Raw genomic sequence first — 20443 nt, forward strand, 5'->3', positions numbered from 1 at the left:
ATTCATTCATTCACTAAAGAAGGTGTCGTTATATTAAGAATTGATTTTAAAACCCTAGATGTTACGAAAGACTTTAGGCAGCCATTCTTTAAGGGCTTCGCATTTCATCAGATATAATAAGCACTTTGATGCTATTTATGGTCTTCTAAGTCTCATTCCAAAAACTATCAATGTGCCATTAAAACTTAACTGGCAGATAAGGTAACATTTCAATGAAAGTGCAATCCTGAAAGTGCTGGTTTAAAATCTTAGCAGTAAGGTTATTAATTCAATAACTATATCCCCCAACGGTGTCCTATGCCCAGTTCAATTTCAGTAGTCTCAGGTTCCACTTCGCCTCTCCGCGTCCCCCTCTTATCTAGTACGTTCAATTTAATTTTCTAAGGGCCTTTAACGATGGATGGGTCCATCTCTTCATTTAACCTCTTCAACTCTCCCACTCATCTTCACTGAGAAATGGACTGAGTGCGATGACAAAAAGTGCTGCAGAGCGGCTAGTAAAAGGCGATGGAAAAAATAAACATTCAGCCGAACACTCGAATCCGCGGTCGCAGAATAACTGCGGTGGTCGACGGGACCCCACTCACTCCCCATTCCACTTAACCCCCCTCCAACCCACTGAAGGATGGACTGGTCAGGAAAAGGCATCGTCATCGGCATAGAGGCCGGCGGAAAAAGTCACGGACATGCAGTCGCTGCGCTCTTCTTTTTTCCAGTTATTTTCAAGTTGTTTTTTGCCAGCGGAGAAAATGGAAAAAAGTGATTGAAAATGACCTCAAGTCAGAAGCAGTTGCCGGCAACTGTCCAACCGCCGTTGGATTTTTAATGGAGTTTTCTGTTTTAGTTTCGAGATAGTCATAACCGCAAAAAAACGTAACAAAAACCGGCCAAGCGAAGCCGTTTAAAGAGCCTTCTGATTAGCTGGCGAAAGTGACCGGACCGAAAGTTAGATACATACATAGATTACTCCCCGATTTCTCGGCCTCCTAAACCCAATTATTTCTAATCAAGCCCAGGACCAAAATCTACATCTCTGCTCGGGCCATCACAATGGCATTTTGCTGGAGTAATCAGTCGCCCAACCGGCATGCATAACAATTACCGAACCTGGACAGAATGTAATGCTTGGCTTAGTGCTACTAAATCTAACCGACATCAAACGTAAATCAAAACCTGCATGACAAACAAAAACGGGACAGGCAACAATACCAAGGAACAGACTTGTTTTTGTATAAATTAAAACGAACCATTTGACAGGGGTTGCAGGGGAGGGTTCCAAAACCCACCCAGGATGCCAGGACCAACTTGGGTCTGCTGAGCTAAGCCCTTCTCAGTTGAGCCGGGGCGAATGCAAAAGTTCTTTTCTTAGCAGGTTGAATTACTTTGACAAGAAGTTGAGAGGCTGAGAGGCAGAGTTCAGTTCGAAAAGGGGTCAAAGTGCACTGCGGTTAGAAAGTCCTCTCACCCCTTTAAACGTTCCCCTTTCAGGTGAGCGCTTTGTGCCGGAAACCTTTGAGTCGGGCTATAAAATAACCATGCGCCTGACCATATACGAGGTGGACATCCAGGACTTCGGGGCCTATCGATGTGTGGCCAAAAACTCCCTGGGCGACACTGACGGCGCGATCAAACTGTACCGTAAGTATTGGCGTAAGTAACAATAACTACATACATGAATGCCATAACAGTGCCAATAGCAAATACAATGGCCACAAACGAAACCGTAACCGTAAACCCAAACAATTCAAACAGCCCGAACAACAATGACCATAAGTCAGAGCGCCCCTGGCAATTAGGCGCAAACTATTTGCCCGGCCGGAGCTTTTAATTAATTTAAGTCAATGACTCTGCGTGAGCCGACAGCAATGTGTGTGTTGCCTGATAAATTCCCAAAACAAAAGGGTCAGCTGGAGTTCGAAGGTGACCATTTCCCCCAGTGTCAGTGATTGATTTACGAGCAGCAGGCCATTCAGGGCCATAATCCTTCCACCTTTCCTCCGCACTCGGGTAGAGAAGGGCAGACATATGGAAAATTCCCGGAAAATGACTAGCAATCACCAACATTTGAAGCTCACCTAAAGATGAATTTCAGGATTTATATTTCATATTTATACCCTTGCAGAGGGTATTATGATTTCAGTCAGAAGTTTGCAACGCAGTGAAGGAGACGTTTCCGACCCAATAAAGTATATATATTCTTGATCAGCATCACTAGACGAGTCGATCTAGCCATGTCCGTCTGTCCGTCTGTCCGTCTGTCCGTCTGACCGTCTGTCCGTCTGTCCGTCTGTCTGTTTCTACGCAAACTAGTCTCTCAGTTTTTGAGCTATCGGGATGAAACTTTCCCAAAAGTCTTCTTTCTATTGCAGGTAGTATATATGTCGGAGCCGACCGGATCGGACAACTATATCTTATAGCTCCCATAGGAACAATCGGAAAAAAAAACTTTAAAAAATTCTAACTTCGGTGTTTTTTGAAATATTACGTTCTACTTTTGGGGATGTTATTATACCCTTGCAGAGGGTATTATGATTTCAGTCAGAAGTTTGCAACGCAGTGAAGGAGACGTTTCCGACCCCATAAAGTATATATATTCTTGATCAGCATCATTAGACGAGTCGATCTAGCCATGTCCGTCTGTCCGTCTGTCCGTCTGTCCGTCTGTCCGTCTGACCGTCTGTCCGTCTGTCCGTCTGTCTGTTTCTACGCAAACTAGTCTCTCAGTTTTTAAACTACCGGGATGAAACTTTCCCAAAAGTCTTCTTTCTATTGCAGGTAGTATATATGTCGGAACCGACCGGATCGGACAACTATATCTTATAGCTCCCATAGGAAGGATCGGAAAAGAAAACGTTAAAAAAATTCTAGCTTCGGTGTTTTTTGAAATATTACCTTCTACTTTTGGGGATGTTATTTTTTAAATATTTCTGAATTTCGAATTAATTATTTAAAAAATCGGACAACTATATCATATAGCTGCCATAGGAACGATCGGAAAATTAATGGAAAAGTAATAGGAAATAAATTCTAGCTTCCTTGGTTTTTATTGTATTATCTTCTACTCTAGGATATGACTCTTTTTAAATATTTCCGAATTTCAATTTTAATTTGATCAAAATCGGACGACTATATCATATAGCTGCCATAGGAACGATCGGAAAATTAATGAGATTAATGAAATTAATTGAACATTTTTGCGATTTGTTAATTAATAGGAATGTTCTGCGAGGGTATTTAAGCTTCGGCTGGCCGAAGCTAGCTTCCTTTCTTGTTTTATTTCACATTTATATTTCATATTTGTATTTTATATTTACCTATATTTTATATTTATATTTCATCTTTATATTTCATATTTATATTTTATATTTATATTTCATATTTATATTTCATACTCACATATCATATTTATACTTTATATTGTATCAATCGGTATCTAATGTAACTAATATGAACTATGTTTTAAATATATGAGATTTCAAAGGTTCTAGGCTTCTTAAAAATCAGTTTTTAAGTTCACGTGGTTTAATGTCACCGTTTAATCGCTAATTCAGAACTATCGCCCCCTTCAGATATTCCCCAGACCACCACGATAACGACAATGGCTCCGACCGTTTCGATCAACACGGTGCCCGTGGTCCTTGTGAAGTACAACAAAGGTGAGGCCCTCCTTTTCCTAATCCCCGACACCCACTCACATCTAAGTAACCGCAGAACAACGCTATGGCAGCAACAGCAACCAGAACAGCAACAGCAATCCGTACAACTTCAACAATGGGCAGCAGAACACGAAGCTGCAGCGCGGCAAGGCCAACAACAAGGGTTCGGATCAGTCCTCCCATGGACTGAACAATGTCTTCGTGGGGGCCACGTCCAGTCTGTGGAACTCGCAGGATCACCACTCCTCCTCCTCCTCCTCCTCGCGGGGCAGGGATCACCACCAGCAGCAGCACCACCAGCAGCAGCAGCAAAACCACGGTGAGTCGGGTTCCCCCTCGAGTCCCCGGGGATTCGGCCATCTAAGCCACTCCCGGCTCAGCAATCGATGCGAATTCCTTCTCTGGGGGCTGTAGCAGCACATAAATATTTCGCCATTTATTTTATGCTTATGACAAATCATAACGACTTTAGCTGCTTGGCTTAAGGGTCTCTGGCATGTCGTTGTCGCCACTTGTTAGATATAGATACTTTTGGCTCAAGCTGCCAGAGAACTTTGGCCATGGTCGAGATGGCTGGACTGACGGATACCGTAACTTTAGTAAATATTTCAAATTTTTACTATCCATTTAAATATTTGTCAAGAACTAGACCTGACGTCAATAATAGCATACTAAAAAGAGATAGGGTCGTCAAAACATCGAAAGTGGGGCCCATTGTTAGCTTTGGCAATTAATGATAGTCATTATCGATATTATCGATACTATCGAAAAACTGAGAAAATAAACGACAAAATAAAACAACAAAGGAAAACTCAAAACCACATTTCATTGAAAATGTAAGCTTAAAATTTAACTTAAGCCTTAAGTCATAGCACCTATAGGAAAATCAAGCCACATTGTACATTGTCCAATGTTGATACTTAATGTTTAAAATACCATACTTAAAAATCCTATTTTAATCTTAAAAAACACCAACATTTAATGTACAATTAATTTATTCTGCTTAGCGATACCATCAATATTGGGATATTTCCAAAATTTTAAAACTTTCGATAGTATCCATAAAGCATTTCTAAGTAAGTAATATTAAAATCGATCGAAAGATGCATCTGATAGTCGAATATACCCCTCTATCGATTGCTAAGCGTATAAATATTTGGCCAGCTCTTATGAAAGTATGCTTTTGTATCATTGGTATATATTTTTTGTCGCCTTGTAAGGGAAAATATGACATTCTAGCACGCCACAGTGAAGGTTTCCGGGATCTCTTTCTGCCCCATCGAATCTTCCGCCGGTTGCTGAGTTGACAATGTGTCTGCTATAATGTGCTGCTAATGCGGACCGTCGTAATGTACAATCATAATAAATAATAATGACCTTCTGCCATTTGTTCTTGGCCAGAGGGGGAGTGTAGAAAATTTAGCCCTAGATGCCAATGAAACTATCGAACTGGCGGGTTAAAGCACAAGTCAAAGTCTCCATGGAGCAGCTGCCAATCGATAAGCATAAAGTTTTACACTTGCTTTCCGATTTCCTGCATTTCCCGATCACACAATTGGCGACAATGCTGCCCCCTTTTTCTGCTTTTCCTTCTCCCCTCCGCAAGGACGAACGCATAAAACTTTACAGGCCCTTTGCTGCGATGTGGAAATTTTCTGCATACGCGCTCGACTAAAAATAAAATGCACTCGACAAAATCAAATCGAACAAATTGAATATGAGAGGGGTGGTGCCAGGGGAGGGGGTAGGGAATGGGGAATGCTCCAAAAAGCGCAATATAAAAATAGCAGACAAATTGCACACAAGGCGTCAAGGCGGTAGAGCTGCCCCATTCCCTGCCCCCTGCCCCAAACTTATCCCGCCGTTTTTGGCAAACGCCAGCAAAAATGTTGCATCCCTCGCAGGATGGCCATCCATTTGAAAGGGGGTTGGGCGGGTGCTTTTTAAGGGGGGTGTAAATGGGGCTCTTGGATGCGGGTGCTACAATGACGACAACTTTCAAGCGCTGCATGCAACGTCGTAAGCGCTGCGTTTACAGTTAGATTTATTACCTGCTAGATGTTGCACATATCGTGCCAGTAGGTGGTATACTATGGCATAACCACCCGTATTCCCGGGGACTGGAACTGCAACTGGGGGTACGAGTACGAGTACGAGTGGGTGTGGCTTGTTCGCTTATCGTTGCCGCGTTTTGCATATGTCGCGACTGTTTTTGCTCGGCCGCTGACACTTTAAGGCGGAACAAGCCAGCGACAACGAAAGTTTCATGACCAAAGCAACATATCCCTACATACCTACCCCCCTTAGAGTACGCCCATCTATTTGCGGGGACATGAAAATGCACGAAACGAAAGTGATGCTATCATTAGGGATATTTTCGTTTCGACAGGTATTTTAAGCAATATTTAAATTTTTGCTACAGGCGAAACCCTTGAAATAAACACTCAAATGTTTGTACTTAATTCGGTTCAAGCTTTTGTCAAAAAAGTGGGCTTTCAATTCGCATTATGTTTACGTTTCATCACATTGTAATGCATTGTGTTGATTGCCATTGTCCTGTGCACATGCAAGGCCTTCAGGTGTTTCAACATTTCAATAGGAGGCAATTACATTCACACGTTGTGTGTTTTGAAAACGTAATTGTAGCTGAGTTCTGAAGTTAGTCATTAAACCTAAACAGATTACTAAGAAGGTATTTAGTCACCTGTAACGGAAACGGTAATGGGATAACTAAAATGCCACGCCATTTGGTTTTGACTACACACAAAAAAAAAAACGCCGGGATCAAATCGATATGCGCATAGTAAATTTCGACTAAATGGCGACATAACTTATGTCGTGAGTGGGAGAACTCGCCTACTTAGAACATGTTATTGATACCACATAATATCAAATTGATCATCGTTTCGAATCAAGTTTTTTTTGGGTGTAAAACAACAATTTGCGTTGAACAGTGATTTTCGAGTTAGACGAGTGAGTTTATCGAGTGCCCAGATGTGCCAGCACTTGTCCACATGCCAATTAAATTCAATTTCCAATTATCAATGGAGTCGAATGCTGCTCGTCCTCTCGGTCAGCGCTTAGTTCGCCCGAGGCCACAGGACCGGTGTCCCCATTAAGTGCTGCAGCTGCATTCGGCTCGCCACTTAAACTGTCATTAAAATGTTGCAATCAACCACAGGAGCCGGATCTGCTGCTCCGTTGCTCGGTTGCTCCTCCGTTGTCGCTGTCATATTTAATTTGTGCGGCCAACAGACAAACAATATGGCACAAATTACAAGGAAATGCAATAAAAGAAGATTGCACTGGAGTCCACACTCGAATTCGGACCTCGGACCTTGGATGGATGATTACTTCAGCATTCAGTGTCTGGCAATAATTTGCCTATAATTTGCACAAGCCATCCGAGTCCGAACACCTCCCCTCTTCTGTGCGAGAAGTGAAAAATGATGAAGTAAATGAAATGCAACAGACAGCGACCGAATTGCGATCGCGTGCCGCGGGCATTTTATCGGTGCAGCAGGCCTTTTCGCGAGTGGGAAGTGAGAAATGGGTCGGGAAAAAAGGTGGCAGAACTGCACAATAAATATAACGCATGGCAGGACCAAGTGAGTCTCAAGTGCTGAGTGCAGCTGCGTTTTTTTATGACTTTCGTCTAAGTGCCAGAGGCTCGGAAATCGAAGTGTGAAAGCTGTCCCACACAAAAAAAGAACACTTCGAGGTCAAATCGATATGCGGATGATAAATTTCAGTTATTTATACGCATAACTTTTTATCAGGCAATACTGGTAAAATTGATATTAAATAATATAATTATAATATAATATAATTCTAATCTAATTCTCTTTCCTTACTTTCCTGCCCTGGGATAAGGATACGTGGGTTCCATAAGCATACGCAGTTTATTTCTATTAGGCCAATTGCTCCCCGCGGATCGGCCGGGGAATTATGCAAGAATTACTTAAAGTTTCGAGTAGTTTTAAGAGCGTGCTCCTCCGTTGAGCTAAAGCGTTTTGCCTCGGCAAACAGGGCTTTCTTAGCTTTGCTTGCTCTCGTCGCCAACCCTTCTCCCCGCCCCCGTTTACGCCTGAGCTCTTTAAAGACACCGTTGGGACTTTCCCAACAGCCGAACCCCCAACCCCCGATCCACACCCCCATAAACACATGCTCAAACGTCAATAAAAATCAGCCACACACACAGGGCACAAACAAGGACCTCGATGCGTGTTGGTGTTGCCGGCTTTCACACATGGAAATGTTTGCAGACGCCAGCAAAACAACCAAGGCAACGCCAGCCAGGAATGGCAGTGCAAAGGAGTTTTGTGGAAAAGCTGCTTATGGAAAAATAAAAAAAAAAACCAGAGACACACAAACGCCCACGCCGACGCACACACACACATAGACAGACTGACAAATACATAGCCAGCCCGGTGCAAAGCAATTTGCGCATTTCCGTTATAAAAATAAAAGGGTTCTCGTTAAAAACAATTCGAAAAGTCCCTGGATGGACCGAAAATGAAGGGCCAGCCGTCGGGTCATATTTCATAGTTATGACAAAGTTCGTTCAATGCAATGGAGTCCGACTGCCTCGATTACGATTAACGGGGTCGAAGGATTCAATTCGATCTCGATTTTACCTATGCAGCCGTATGTGGACCGCCTCTACATTTTAGTTGAGACCAGAGCTTTACTTCGTAGCCCCTTTATTATTTAACTAAACTGTCTGTTTTTACTATCCTGTCCTTGACTTTAATTCCTTAATTTTAAAAAGGAATAGTATTTAAAAATTATAGACTTAAGTTCTTATTTTTAGATTGCGGTTCAAAAACAAAATTTACCCTTCATTTTTTGCAAGAAAAAAAAATGCAAAAATATTATATTATAAAAATGTATGAGAAGGTCTAGATATTATTATTGACAAACCAACACTTCGCCTACAAAGCGATTTTTATTCGACTCTATTGTCTTGCTTTATATTCAATTTCAATTAATTGACAAAACAAATTGAATTCTGCTCTTTGATCTCAAGTTAAACACTAACCAATTACAAAGCCACAACCCAAGTAAAGTCCTTAGAATGTTTATATTTTAGGTTGATATGGTCAAGCCAGGCATGATCTCGAATAATTCCGCAAACAATTGTTTGCCATCCACCTAATGACCAATGGCCTTACGTCAAAGTCAAACAGAGCCAAATCGAGGGGACAGCCAAAAGAATCGAATCGCCCCATTCCATTCAATTCGGGGCCGAGCCCAACAGGCAAACAAATGTCCAATGAACCAGATTTCCGGGCAAACAAACAGCCGAAAAAGGAAGACGACTGGCAAAAAATACAAACTGCACGATAAATTGATGGCAAAAACAATACACAGCCCTTGCACACCTCCCGCACACTCCGTGGTCCCCCGATCCGGATCCCAAACCCAATGTGTCCTCTAGGACATATGTACACCCACAAGTCGCCCCCTCTGCTTGGAATGCATGGCGCAAGGGTTTAACGCACTTAAGCAATAAAAATCGAAACAATTTTCGATGCTGCCAAGTGAAATTGAAACAAAATACCAGCAGGGACGAGTGGAGGGCGGAGGATACTTTCGCTTTTCCCAAAGAAATTGGGGATGGGGAAGAGGGAACTGTATAAGTGAGAATGTTATAAATAAGTGGGGCAGGCAAAGTTGTGTCCCTTTTATATGCAATACTTTCTGCTCTGCCAGTTGACAAACAGTTTGGGTTTGTGTATCCTGTATCCTGAGCTCACTGTCCTCTTCGAAGCCCCCGTCTTCGGATTCGTCCCTCAGCCCCTTGGTACTGTTGGTCGTTTTATCTCTTTCGCATTGTCGCCTGGTACAAATGGCTGGCCATAAACGCATCCTGGGTCTATTGTTTATGCTCGTTGGCGTGTGGCAAGCGCATAATTGAAAAAGGACATTCAGCTGATGACATTCGAGTCCCGGCAATATGAAGGGCGCCTCGTAAAGAGGCATGTGTCGCTTGATTAAGTCAGTGTAGTAAAAGCCAAGAGTCCACAAAAGAACCATAAATATTTTAATCAATCATTGAAATCTCTTTCGCATCTTCATCTTTTTCTTCATCTTCTGCTTTCAGGATCGGATCACAGCGCCTCCTATCGGGCGGACGGCAAGAGTCCGCACCTCACGAAGCACGATGCCAAGTCCCTGACCGACGACCTGGATCGCATGCAGGACCTCAAGGGCTGGGCCCACCGCCCCGTTCCCGGCTTCTCGATCCTTGACCTTTCGATTAGTTTGGGAATGATGATTTACCTGGGCGCGTGGCCGGGCTAAGCTGTTCGAGGAGAAGTGTACAAAACGTTTATGGAAATCAGATGTTAGTCTAACTAAGATAAACTAATTCGTAAGCAATACCCCTTTAAATCGTGTTGGTCAAAAATCTATTATTTTTGTGCTAAGTGGAAAGTTGCTTACTGTAAAAAGTTGTTGATGTTTAAGGTAAATCTAAAATTTAAGTGGCCATTTGAAGGATCGAGCATTAAATTGTGGGTACTGGGAATCGCAACGGAAATACAAAGTATTAGAATGTAAAACATAAGGGCTTAAATCAAGAAAAAATGTTTTTAGGCCAAGTACGCGAGTTGCTAATTATATTTCTGGCCTAATATTATAAAAACTAGCACTGGTGGTTTAAGAATAAAAATGAGTTGAACCGCGTTAAAAAATCGACTATGACGGTATGATAAAAATGTGTTAATTTGACAGAAAATAATCGATGTTTTAGAGTAATAATTTGTTTAACTATTAAGATTAAGTTTTAAATCAAGAAACACACGAACAATTGGCCAAGTAAGTCAATCCTCAGAGGGCCAGGAATATAAGTACCAACATATTGTACGTGTCTACCTAATGAGACTCGAACCGACATTATATCTAAGTCACCGGGGTCAGTCGACAACAATATTTTTTACTATAAGCCCTGTTCTAGCTTAGTTTCCTAGCACTGCAAGCTGTATAATAAATATTACATAAACAATTTCATCTTGATTTAAGAGAAAATAAAAATGCCGTCTTAAATCATGTAAACTTTAACACAAAACTCGTGTCGTTATTTGCAGTCCTAAAAAGACAGCATAATATCTGAAGGTAATGTCGTTATAATATTTACAATATTTGATTTTTTAACTATTATAAGGATTTCAGGTTTGTGCGATCAATTCAATAAAAGTTTTGGGTCAAGAAGAATAGGTCAAAATTGGTTTCCAAAGCTACCCTTATTATGCAATAGCCCCAAAGCGAATATTTACTGAACCGCAAAATGTACTATACCCAAACAACTGAAGCCCGCCACCCGTTGCCATTGTTTACTTTGCCAGTGAATTTGTGCACCATCGACCCACATGAAAACATTTTTCATTTTCATTAAAAAAGTGAGCACAACAAAAAACTCTCGCGACTTTATAATTTAATTTAAAAAGCGGAGGGCAGCCCAAAGCGCAGTTGAGAGTAGAACGGGGCAACTGCAAGCGCAAAAACATAAAAAATAATTATTAAAATAAATTAAATGTCTGCTGCTGCCCCCATAAACTTCGTCGAGTGGGCAATTAAAGGAGCCAGCGTGTGAGACGTGGGGGTATAATGGAACGTGGCTAGTTTTTTCTCAGGAGTTGAAGAGTTAAGCGGCAGTCGAAAAAAGCACACCAGAAACCGAAAAAAAATCAAATTGCTGCCATGGCATTTTGACTCGAGTTTCACACAACGCCATGGTAAATGGCAAAAAATTGGCATGTGAAACGATTGCAGTGCCCTGTGCCTTCGGTTCGGCCTCCTGCCCTTTGCCGCAATAAAGGATCCAGTTAATAAAGCTAACAGAGCATGTGCCGTATGTCAAAAAACGTATAAAAATATATATCCGTATGTGTGTGTATGTTGGCAAAACGGGAAGGTAAGGCAAAGGCAAGGAAAGGCAACCGGAAATATGCAGACAGACTAAAAAATTACCGGAAATGAGCTCCATTATAATGCATCGCTATTTGCGGCTTCCTACTGTGTTTTCTCATTATAAATTACAATAAATGCTATTATATATTTCTAGGATCAACGACTTTTCATTTTAAATGAATGTTTAAAAATAATTTCTGGATTTTTAACTAAAACTCAAATACTATTTATTTAGTTTATTTAATTATTAAATTTATTTTTCACCAGAGGGAATTCTATTCCGAGTGCTTCAACTACACGGTGCAACGTATTGGTTTATTTCTGTTGATGCTAAAATGCTGGGGTACTTTAAAGACATTTATTCATCAATGACGCTAAAAATGCACAGCTCGTTGCTTTACTTGCTGAAGTATGTTGGAGGTGTAAAATGTACTATGATTTACTATGGATTACAATAAGTTACATCGGCTTACTATGGATTACTACGGATAACATAAAATTCTATAAAGAACGGATCACCACATGAGCTCATGTCCGACTGGATAGCAACAGAAAAAAGTTCTTAAAACCCCAAGAAATTATTTTTGTCTTGAGAAAAAAAATCTTACTATTAAACTCCGTCTTCCATTATCTTTTTGAGTAGTTTGTTAATTTATTTTTCGTATTTTAGATCAATCTGTTATTTTATTTGTAAGCGAGCAATGGTGCAAATGGTTAACTTTAGAGACAAATGGTAATTTTTATTTTATGCTATACGAATGACAAATTTTATATAGTGTTATTAATAAAAGTGATAATTGAAACATGCTCTGTAATTAAATACGGCAAGAGAAATTCGAGGTTGTTATTGCAACTTAAATCTATTGTCAGAGACATTTTTTTCACACGCGTGACATTGATCGGTTTAATGACGCGAAGCCGCAATCAATTTTAAACATTAATATTTGACAGCACATTAAATCGAGCCAGTGCAAACACTTTGCAGCCAACTTTCATCAGGTTAAAGCCAACTCTGACCTTTAATAAAAAGCATCGAGCCAGTTTTTGTTCCACTTAGCCAACTGCTTCTATTGTGGGTCCTTGGCTCTCCTTTTTTGCGCTTTGATACGTTATGCTTTTTGTCCTACCCGCTTTCGTATGCAGTGCATTTTTTCTTCACTTTTCCCATCCATCTGTTTTTCTTTGGTCAGCATACTCTTTGGCTGGAACTGTCGAGCCGACATAATTGCGAGGGACCGCTGACTTGACAACTGTTGTCAAATTAAACAATTAGTATTTACATTTGAAATTAAGGACATAGTCTGCCAACTTTTGGTAAAACAATGTTTTTGAAAAATAAATGCGCTTTCCCTTAGCTACAGCTGCAACCTCTGAAAGCTTGTGTTTAGTGAAGTCAGTTTCCAGGAAAGCTTTTTCGAACTCGATTTGTGTAAAGTAAAGTAGCAGTAGTCATACAAAATTTTGCAGACATGCGCAGTATTACGGGGGCCCAGAGCCTCCAACGCTGGCGAAATGATAAGAAAATGTTTTTCAAAAAGTGTGCCCGGAAAAGCCAAAGACAAACTTTTGTCTAACATTTTGGAAATATTTTAAAAGATTAGCATTTAAGAATTCTGTTTTTAAGACATACAGAACATTTTATTATTCTGCGCTCCTCAACTGGGGCAGACGCAAAACAAAGGTTTTTCAACTAAATATTATATTATTAATTTTTAAAATGTCCGGAACTAATCGTTGGTTAAATGTGTATGGCATATACATAAACTAAAATGAATGACATGAAATTGGGTACAAAAATATATTTACAATATTTACGAAAGTAACCATCAGTCACTTTTCAGACTGTTCCATATTCGGGCTGTCCGAACAGATAATGAAAAAGAAAAGATAGTGGGAGACCAGATTGTCTCTTGTTTATAAGAACCTCCCAGCGAGATTGCAGCCTCAGTAGCGCATTGTTTTTCCAATGGACTTGTTGATGCTTTTGCTGACCTCCCTGCTCTCTTTTCTGCTGGGCTATTTGCGGTACCGCTTTAGCTACTGGGAACTGCGGGGAGTTCCCCAGCTAAGACCGCACTTTCTTTTCGGGCACTTCTTCAAGCTGCGGTCGTTGCACCTCAGCGAGCTCCTCCAGGAGACCTACGACGCCTTCAAGGGCAGTGCCAGGGTGGCAGGAACCTATGTCTTTTTGCGACCCATGGCCGTAGTTCTGGACATGGACCTGGTTAAGTCGGTGATCATCAGGGACTTTGGCCAGTTCGTGGACCGGCGAAGCTTTCACGGTGATTTGCTGACCGCCAATCTGTTTAACCTTCAGGGCGAAGAGTGGCGCGCCCTGCGGACAAAGTTATCACCCACATTTACGAGTGGAAAAATGAAGTACATGTTTGGAACTATTACTCAGGTGGCCCAGCAGCTAGAGGAGACATTCGAGGAACTAGTTGGATCTCAGGTAATGTGTTAGGAACCGAAATACTACTTAGCCTATTAAAATTTCAATTTTTACTGATTGGTTAATAATTAATTTTATACAACCCGATGACAGGGTTCCATTCTAGAGCTCCACGATCTAATGGCCCGCTACACCACCGACGTGATTGGCAGATGCGCTTTTGGTACCGAGTGCAATAGCCTCAAGGATCCGCAGGCGGAGTTTCGGGAGGTCGGGCGTCGGCTCTTCCGGAACAACAATAAGAGCATTCGGTGGCGCATCTTCAAGATGACGTACCTCAGCTCGCTGGCCAAGCTTGGTCTGCCGATTCGAATCTTTCACCCGGACATTACCGACTTCTTCCTTCGCATAGTCCGCGAAACGGTCGAGTTAAGGGAGCGCGAGCACATCCGCCGGAACGACTTTATGGACCTGCTGCTCGATCTCAGACGCCAGGAGAAAGGGAGGGGACTCACCATGGAACAGCTGGCCGCGCAGGTCTTTGTGTTCTTCGTGGCTGGATTCGAAACGAGCTCTAGCAACATGAGCTACGCTCTATTCGAATTGGCCAAGAACCAGGCTGTGCAGCAGAAACTGCGACTGGAGATAAGCGACGTGATGGCTAGACACCGAGAACTGACCTACGAGGCCATGCTGGAGATGCCCTACTTGGATCAGACGATCACAGGTATGTGTGCGTTGTGTGCGACGTATCGGAGATTAAATTTCTCTAGCAGTGTTTGTGCATCTTCTTTTAGAGATAAGACCTCTATAGTTAAATGTGAATCAGTGCTGCCATCACTCAGCTTGAAAAACCGGACAGAAAAGCCAAAAAAAACAGGGAAAAAGAGGACAAAAAAATTTAAAAAAGGACAAAAAAAGGACAAAAGTAAATGCGCCTCCATTTTTCTGTTTTTACCAAAGGGTGATATATTTACTTAATATAAATGGATTTTATATTAAATTCAATTATGTAATGATCTATTGCGCCCGACTCACAACCTTCTTCGTTTGATCATTTTACCATGGTCAATTTTTGTGCGTATACGTAATAATCTAAAATTATTAAAATAATAAAAGCATTTCAAGTAACTATATTGGTAATACAAAAAAATGCAATATCTGCGTCAAACCCGAATAAGAGTCGTTCAAATATGAAATTTTTTTCTGACAAAAAGGCTGAGAGTAAAAATTGAGAACTTTTTAAAGTGTTTTCCTCTTTTTTTGCTACAGAAAAAATCGTACTATAAAGACAGTCCATCGACTGCATTACATCTCTTTGATAATTTGTAAAAATAATTATTTTTAAAGTGCCGAACTATATAAAATAATGGTTAAAATGGCGTTTTAGCATATAAAAGCAGGTTTATACACTTTCGACTAGCAAAAATAACACTCAAAACCTTATCTTTGAAAAAAGGACAGATTTCCGGATAGGGGATGTTTGAATTTTTTTCCGGATAAAGTCGTTAAAAAAGGGACAGATCTGTCCGGAAAGAGGACAAAATGACAGCACTGATGTGAATACAGAAATTGACCAGAAAAATAGTAAAATGGTCCCAGACCGTAAAATTGTCGATTTGCCAATGAAATATTTACTCTCACAACAACAAAATACATAAAACTGACTGTTTTGCAGTGGTTTTACTATTAAGCCTAGTACTCACTTCAATCAAAAAAGCAACGAAATGAAAATTTCTATACAAAAATGACAGGCAAAAAATTTTGTGATCAAAATTTTGTATGGAGATTTTCATTTCGTTGGCTTTTTGATTGAAGTGAGTACTAGGCTTTAAATAGTAAACAAAGCAAAAACAAAATACACAATAGGGGAGAGTGGGGGAATTTCGTCACAGGGGCAATTTCGTCACCTGCAATATCTCGGAATCCATAAGTCGTAAAAATATATAATTTTTTTGTTTTAGTCCTTCAAGACGGCCAGACACAACCAATGCATTTGTTTTGCACAGAAGGCCAAGATAATTAAGCTATAATATTAAATGTGTTTTAACAGTTCAAAAGCTACATTTAGTTCTCGACGAAATTTTTTCTGTATGCCACAATTCAAAAGGAATAAGATACACGATTTTTTATATAATACACAGTGCTATAATGTGCATTTCTGCGTCAGTGATTTTTAACTTCGCGCCTAATTTCGCAAGAAAAATAATTATTTCTAAAAAAGTACGGTCTGGGGAAATTTCGCCACTCTACGCTAAGGGTAAATTCGCACCTATTTTAAATACATATTTTTATATTTGACGAGCTGGCTAACGAACAGACTACCAGCAGCAGCAACAAATATAGGACGTCAACAAAAATGGTACGCTTGATCAGTGTAGCATATTTTCAGGCGTTAAACTCCCTACATTTTTCAGGTGACGAAATTTCCCCAGTTGTGTGGTGATTTTACCCCCCTGTGTGGTGAGATTGCCCCAGTATATTGGTTTTACATTTTATTTTTTTATAAATCACCAAGCTAATTAAAACAAGAGAGAACGCTATAGTCGGGTGCCCCGACTATCAGATACCCGTTACTCAGCTAAAGGAAGTGCGAAGGAGATCGAGATAAAAACTTTGATCTGCCGTAACTTTTTAACGAATGGTCCGATTTAAAAAATTTCTTCTACATTTCGATAGGTATTGATAAACACCATAAAACTGCATTTTTACTTTTCCGAAATATTGAAATTTTTAAAATCGTATATAGGCGATTGTGGGCGTTAGAGGGGGCGTGGCACCCTTTTGAAACAAACTTGCGCTGCGTAGGAACTCCCAGAATCTGCATGCAAAATGTCAATCTTCTAGCTTTTATAGTTTCCGAGATCTCAGCGTTCATACAGACAGACAGACGGACAGACGGACAGACAGACGGACAGACGGACAGACGGACATGGCTAGATCGACTCGGCTAGTGATCCTGATCAAGAATATATATAGTTTATAGGGTCGGAAACGCTTCCTTCTACCTGTTACATACTTTTGCACGAATCTAGTATACCCTTTTACTCTACGAGTAACGGGTATAAAAATAGGGGAATGTCACATTTTAAAGCTTGGTGCTAACCGCATTCAACAATAAAAATAGAAATATGATAACGTGTCTCAAGATGGACAAAAAATAGCTTTGAAAAAATGCTGACGAAATTCCCCCACTCTCCCCTACTAAGTATTTTTATAAAAGTTCCTTTGGGGTACAAACAAGAATTTTAAGTAAATGTTTTTGTTTTTACTGTACGAAAATCCAATTTTAATGAAAGACTTTACATATTTAAAAGGTGTCAAGAATTATTTTGGAATTACAATTACAAAAAAATGTTAAGCTAGGCTTCTGGAAGTCCCCTGCAATTAGGAAAAAAATGTATAAAAAGTCAGTCAGTGCTTTTAAATACAAAAACTTGTGTATTCCAAATCTATTTAAATAACTATTATTGACAAAGCTGAAGGTTTTTGCGATTTATTTTGATTTTTAAGAGTATTCTGAATAATGCTTTTAAAAACTTCATGAAGCAGTTTAAAATATACTTTTAATTTAATTTAATCCGTTGATTTTTCAAGCAAGTGCTCATTTGTATGTTTAATAATTTCATTCGTCTATTTATATTGTTGTTGCCCTCTTCATAATGTTCATGATTTAAATAGTAAACAACTTTTTTCACTTACCTTTTTTAGAAACACTCCGCAAGTACCCTGCCTTGAGCTCGCTCACCCGCCTTGCCTCCGAGGACTACGAGATTCCCTCCCGCGACGGCGGCGATCCCGTCGTCCTCGAGAAGGGCACCACTGTGCATATTCCGGTGCTGGCCATTCACTACGACCCCGCGATCTACCCGGAGCCCTACGAATTTCGACCAGAGCGGTTTGCGCCGGCTGCCTGCCAGCAACGACATCCCACCGCCTTTCTGGGCTTCGGCGACGGACCGCGGAACTGCATTGGTCTGCGGTTCGGGCGGATGCAGGTGAAGGTGGGTCTGATCGCCCTGCTCCGCCGTTTCCGCTTCAGCCTGCCGCCCGGATCGCCCACTCAGCTGGCTGTCACCAAGACGAACGTGATACTCCTGCCCAGCGGGGGCGTTCGATTGCAAGTCGATCCGGTGGAGTCGCGCCTAATGTAAACACAACTCGGGACGGGAATAAACAACGCAGCCTGCCGTTTCGTCAGCAGAATATTCAATTAAATTCACCCGTTCGACGGTCGATTGAAAGCCAAACCAAAATTTATAGCAGCCGCAAAAGCTCCCTTCCCACGTCCCCATTCCTACCCATTTGCCACCCAAGGCTACTGCTCAGTTATCCCAGAATCCGACACCATGGGCATTAAATCAACACGGGCGACACGGGTGGTGGGAGGTAGGGGAGGGATCGGGGTCTGGGCAGCCATGTGAGCCGACCAAAAGCCATTGCGGTTCAGTTTGATGCACTTCTCGGATGGCCAGCCCCCCAACGCCGCCCAACCACCTTCGTTGAGTGTGTGTGAATCGCCTGCATAAATCCAAACATTTACAATATTTTGCTAATTAGCAAAATATGTGTGAATAATGCATTTAACCAAGGGGGCGGCACGGGAGCAGTGGACTGCTGCATCCTGCAGGTGTCATATTAAATTTATGACCAGAGCTGCCCACACAATCAAGAGACACTCATGTAGACGGAGAAACTGTGACAAGTGCCAGCAGTGGACAGTCTCAACATTTTGGCCATTTTGGTGATTAGTTGTGGACAAGCAGACGTTTCACTCCCGGCATAATGAGCAGCATAAATCAATAAATGAAAATCGCTGATGGATTTATGCATACGTGAAATAAAAATATCTAATTTCGGAAACAAAGAGGAGAGCTCCGTATTTTCACTCACCACAAAAATCTTATTTATGAAATAGATAGTTTCTCACTTGTGGCCAAAAATTTATGGGTATATTTATTTTATATCGTTAAAACTTAAATAATTTGTACTTTTATTTCACCAGATTATCACAGTCTTTTTCACCAATAAAAAATATATTTTGCCATAATGTTCCGACTTTGCAATAACCGACTTGACAATTACTGTCCACAAATTCAACTGAACCAATCACCCGATTTCATGAGCACTTTCATATGTCTAAGTGCGTATTGGGAATTATAAACAATAGTAAGAGAGTGCGAATTCAGCTTAAAGCGAAGAAGAGAACTTGAGAGAAATGGAGCGAGGCTAAGAACATTTAAAAGATAATATTTTATAAATAAAAGAAATTAGACAAATTTAAATAAATAATTATACAAAAAAAAAAAAAATAATAAATTTAAAAATAAGTCCGTCTACTTCAAGATAAAGTTTATCAAACAAAATAAATTTTTTTTCCAGTGTGCCGAAAGAGACAATTTTATAGAATGTGTTTATGTTGTCGAATGTGTAGTAATTGTTCGTCACAAAAGTTGATATCAAAACTTTTCTATGTTAAAGGTGCGATCGTCACTAGCTTTTTATTTAACACAGTCAACTAGTCTTAACCAGTAGTCAACTTGCGAATATTGCTTTGGAAAACGAGTTGCTTTTTTAATCCGTAACTTATGATCGCGAACTATTATTAAAACCATAAACTATGTATGAAAAAAAAATTTTTTAAACATCCCAATTTGTTTTGTTCTTTTAAAAAACATATTTCGAAAGAATATGTTGTGAAGAAATAAAGCGAATCGGATTACTTCAGCCAGAAATATAAATGTACTAAACAAATACTTTTTTCGGAAAGATCGTGATAATTTCGAAAAAGGAATATTTAATAAATAGCACGCAAATGAAAAATGGTACAAAAATATTTTGAATTTATGAATTTATTTAGATAGATTCTTAAGATTATATATATGAAACTTTTGAGTTCTCTTCCTTCCACCTTAATGTCTCTATTTTAGGCACACCATCAGAAAAAATTCTTGTAACTATTTCCATATAATTATTCCTTTTATGGACTTTTAATTGGCAATTTCCTAAACTGGTTGGCAACCTTGACGCTTCGTCTATAACTCACCCAGAACTTTTGTCTATTAAACGGCGCCGTAAAAGCAAAAATATAGTCATAATTTATGGCAGTTAAGCAGCTAACAAACTATCCTGCAGATACTCCTCGTCCTCCAGTTACTCCTGGAGCTTTGCATGTTCAGCCACCATCATCGGGGGCAGGGGGTGTTCCAATGCGGTGGTGGGTTAAGACGTGAAGGTGATTCGTCGGTAGGGGTGGCAGGTGAAAGAACTGCACCTGTCGTCGTCGCATCCAGCACAAAACGCGGAAGCAAGTGAAAAGCAATTATCAGGTGTCAAAATTTATATTAGGGAAAAAGGATACCAACAAGAAAGCAAGGCAAAAGAAACAAAACAAAAATCTTGAAAATAAGTTGGTATATCATACACAAAAAAAGGAATTTTGAAAAAGGAGTACAGAATGATTTATATTTTAATTAATCCC

General features: G+C 40.3%; 2 protein-coding genes across 3 annotated transcripts in view; both read left to right on the forward strand.

Moving 5' to 3' along the window:
- DIP-theta (Dpr-interacting protein theta) overlaps window positions 1-10694 on the forward strand; it is a 29373-nt gene extending 18679 nt beyond the window's left edge. For both annotated transcript variants that reach the window (XM_044394893.2, XM_070211647.1), the window contains 4 exons: window positions 1489-1638; window positions 3570-3656; window positions 3712-3975; window positions 9763-10694. In XM_044394893.2, the coding sequence (XP_044250828.1) occupies window positions 1489-1638; window positions 3570-3656; window positions 3712-3975; window positions 9763-9962 (701 nt within the window). In that variant the 3' untranslated portion in view covers window positions 9963-10694. The remainder of the gene's footprint in view (window positions 1-1488; window positions 1639-3569; window positions 3657-3711; window positions 3976-9762) is intronic.
- Window positions 10695-13527: 2833 nt separating this feature from the next.
- On the forward strand, window positions 13528-18823 carry Cyp6a16 (Cytochrome P450 6a16). Its single transcript, XM_017157320.3, has 3 exons — window positions 13528-14022; window positions 14116-14689; window positions 17674-18823. Exons 1-3 carry the CDS (start codon window positions 13537-13539, stop codon window positions 18114-18116), a joined length of 1503 nt encoding a protein of 500 aa, XP_017012809.2. The 5' UTR covers window positions 13528-13536; the 3' UTR covers window positions 18117-18823.
- Window positions 18824-20443: the final 1620 nt, after the last annotated feature.

This window comes from Drosophila takahashii, chromosome 2L (assembly GCF_030179915.1).
Source record: "Drosophila takahashii strain IR98-3 E-12201 chromosome 2L, DtakHiC1v2, whole genome shotgun sequence".
NCBI classification, from domain to species: Eukaryota; Metazoa; Arthropoda; class Insecta; order Diptera; family Drosophilidae; genus Drosophila; species Drosophila takahashii.

What these genes read in the sequence shown, in the direction of transcription:
- Cyp6a16 (XM_017157320.3), top strand. Translation starts at nt 13,537, where the DNA reads ATGGACTTGTTGATGCTTTTGCTGACCTCCCTGCTCTCTTTTCTGCTG. An exon ending in AGGAACTAGTTGGATCTCAG is followed by an intron (nt 14,023 to 14,115) that starts GTAATGTGTTAG and finishes ACCCGATGACAG; the next exon opens with GGTTCCATTCTAGAGCTCCA. An exon ending in CTTGGATCAGACGATCACAG is followed by an intron (nt 14,690 to 17,673) that starts GTATGTGTGCGT and finishes TACCTTTTTTAG; the next exon opens with AAACACTCCGCAAGTACCCT.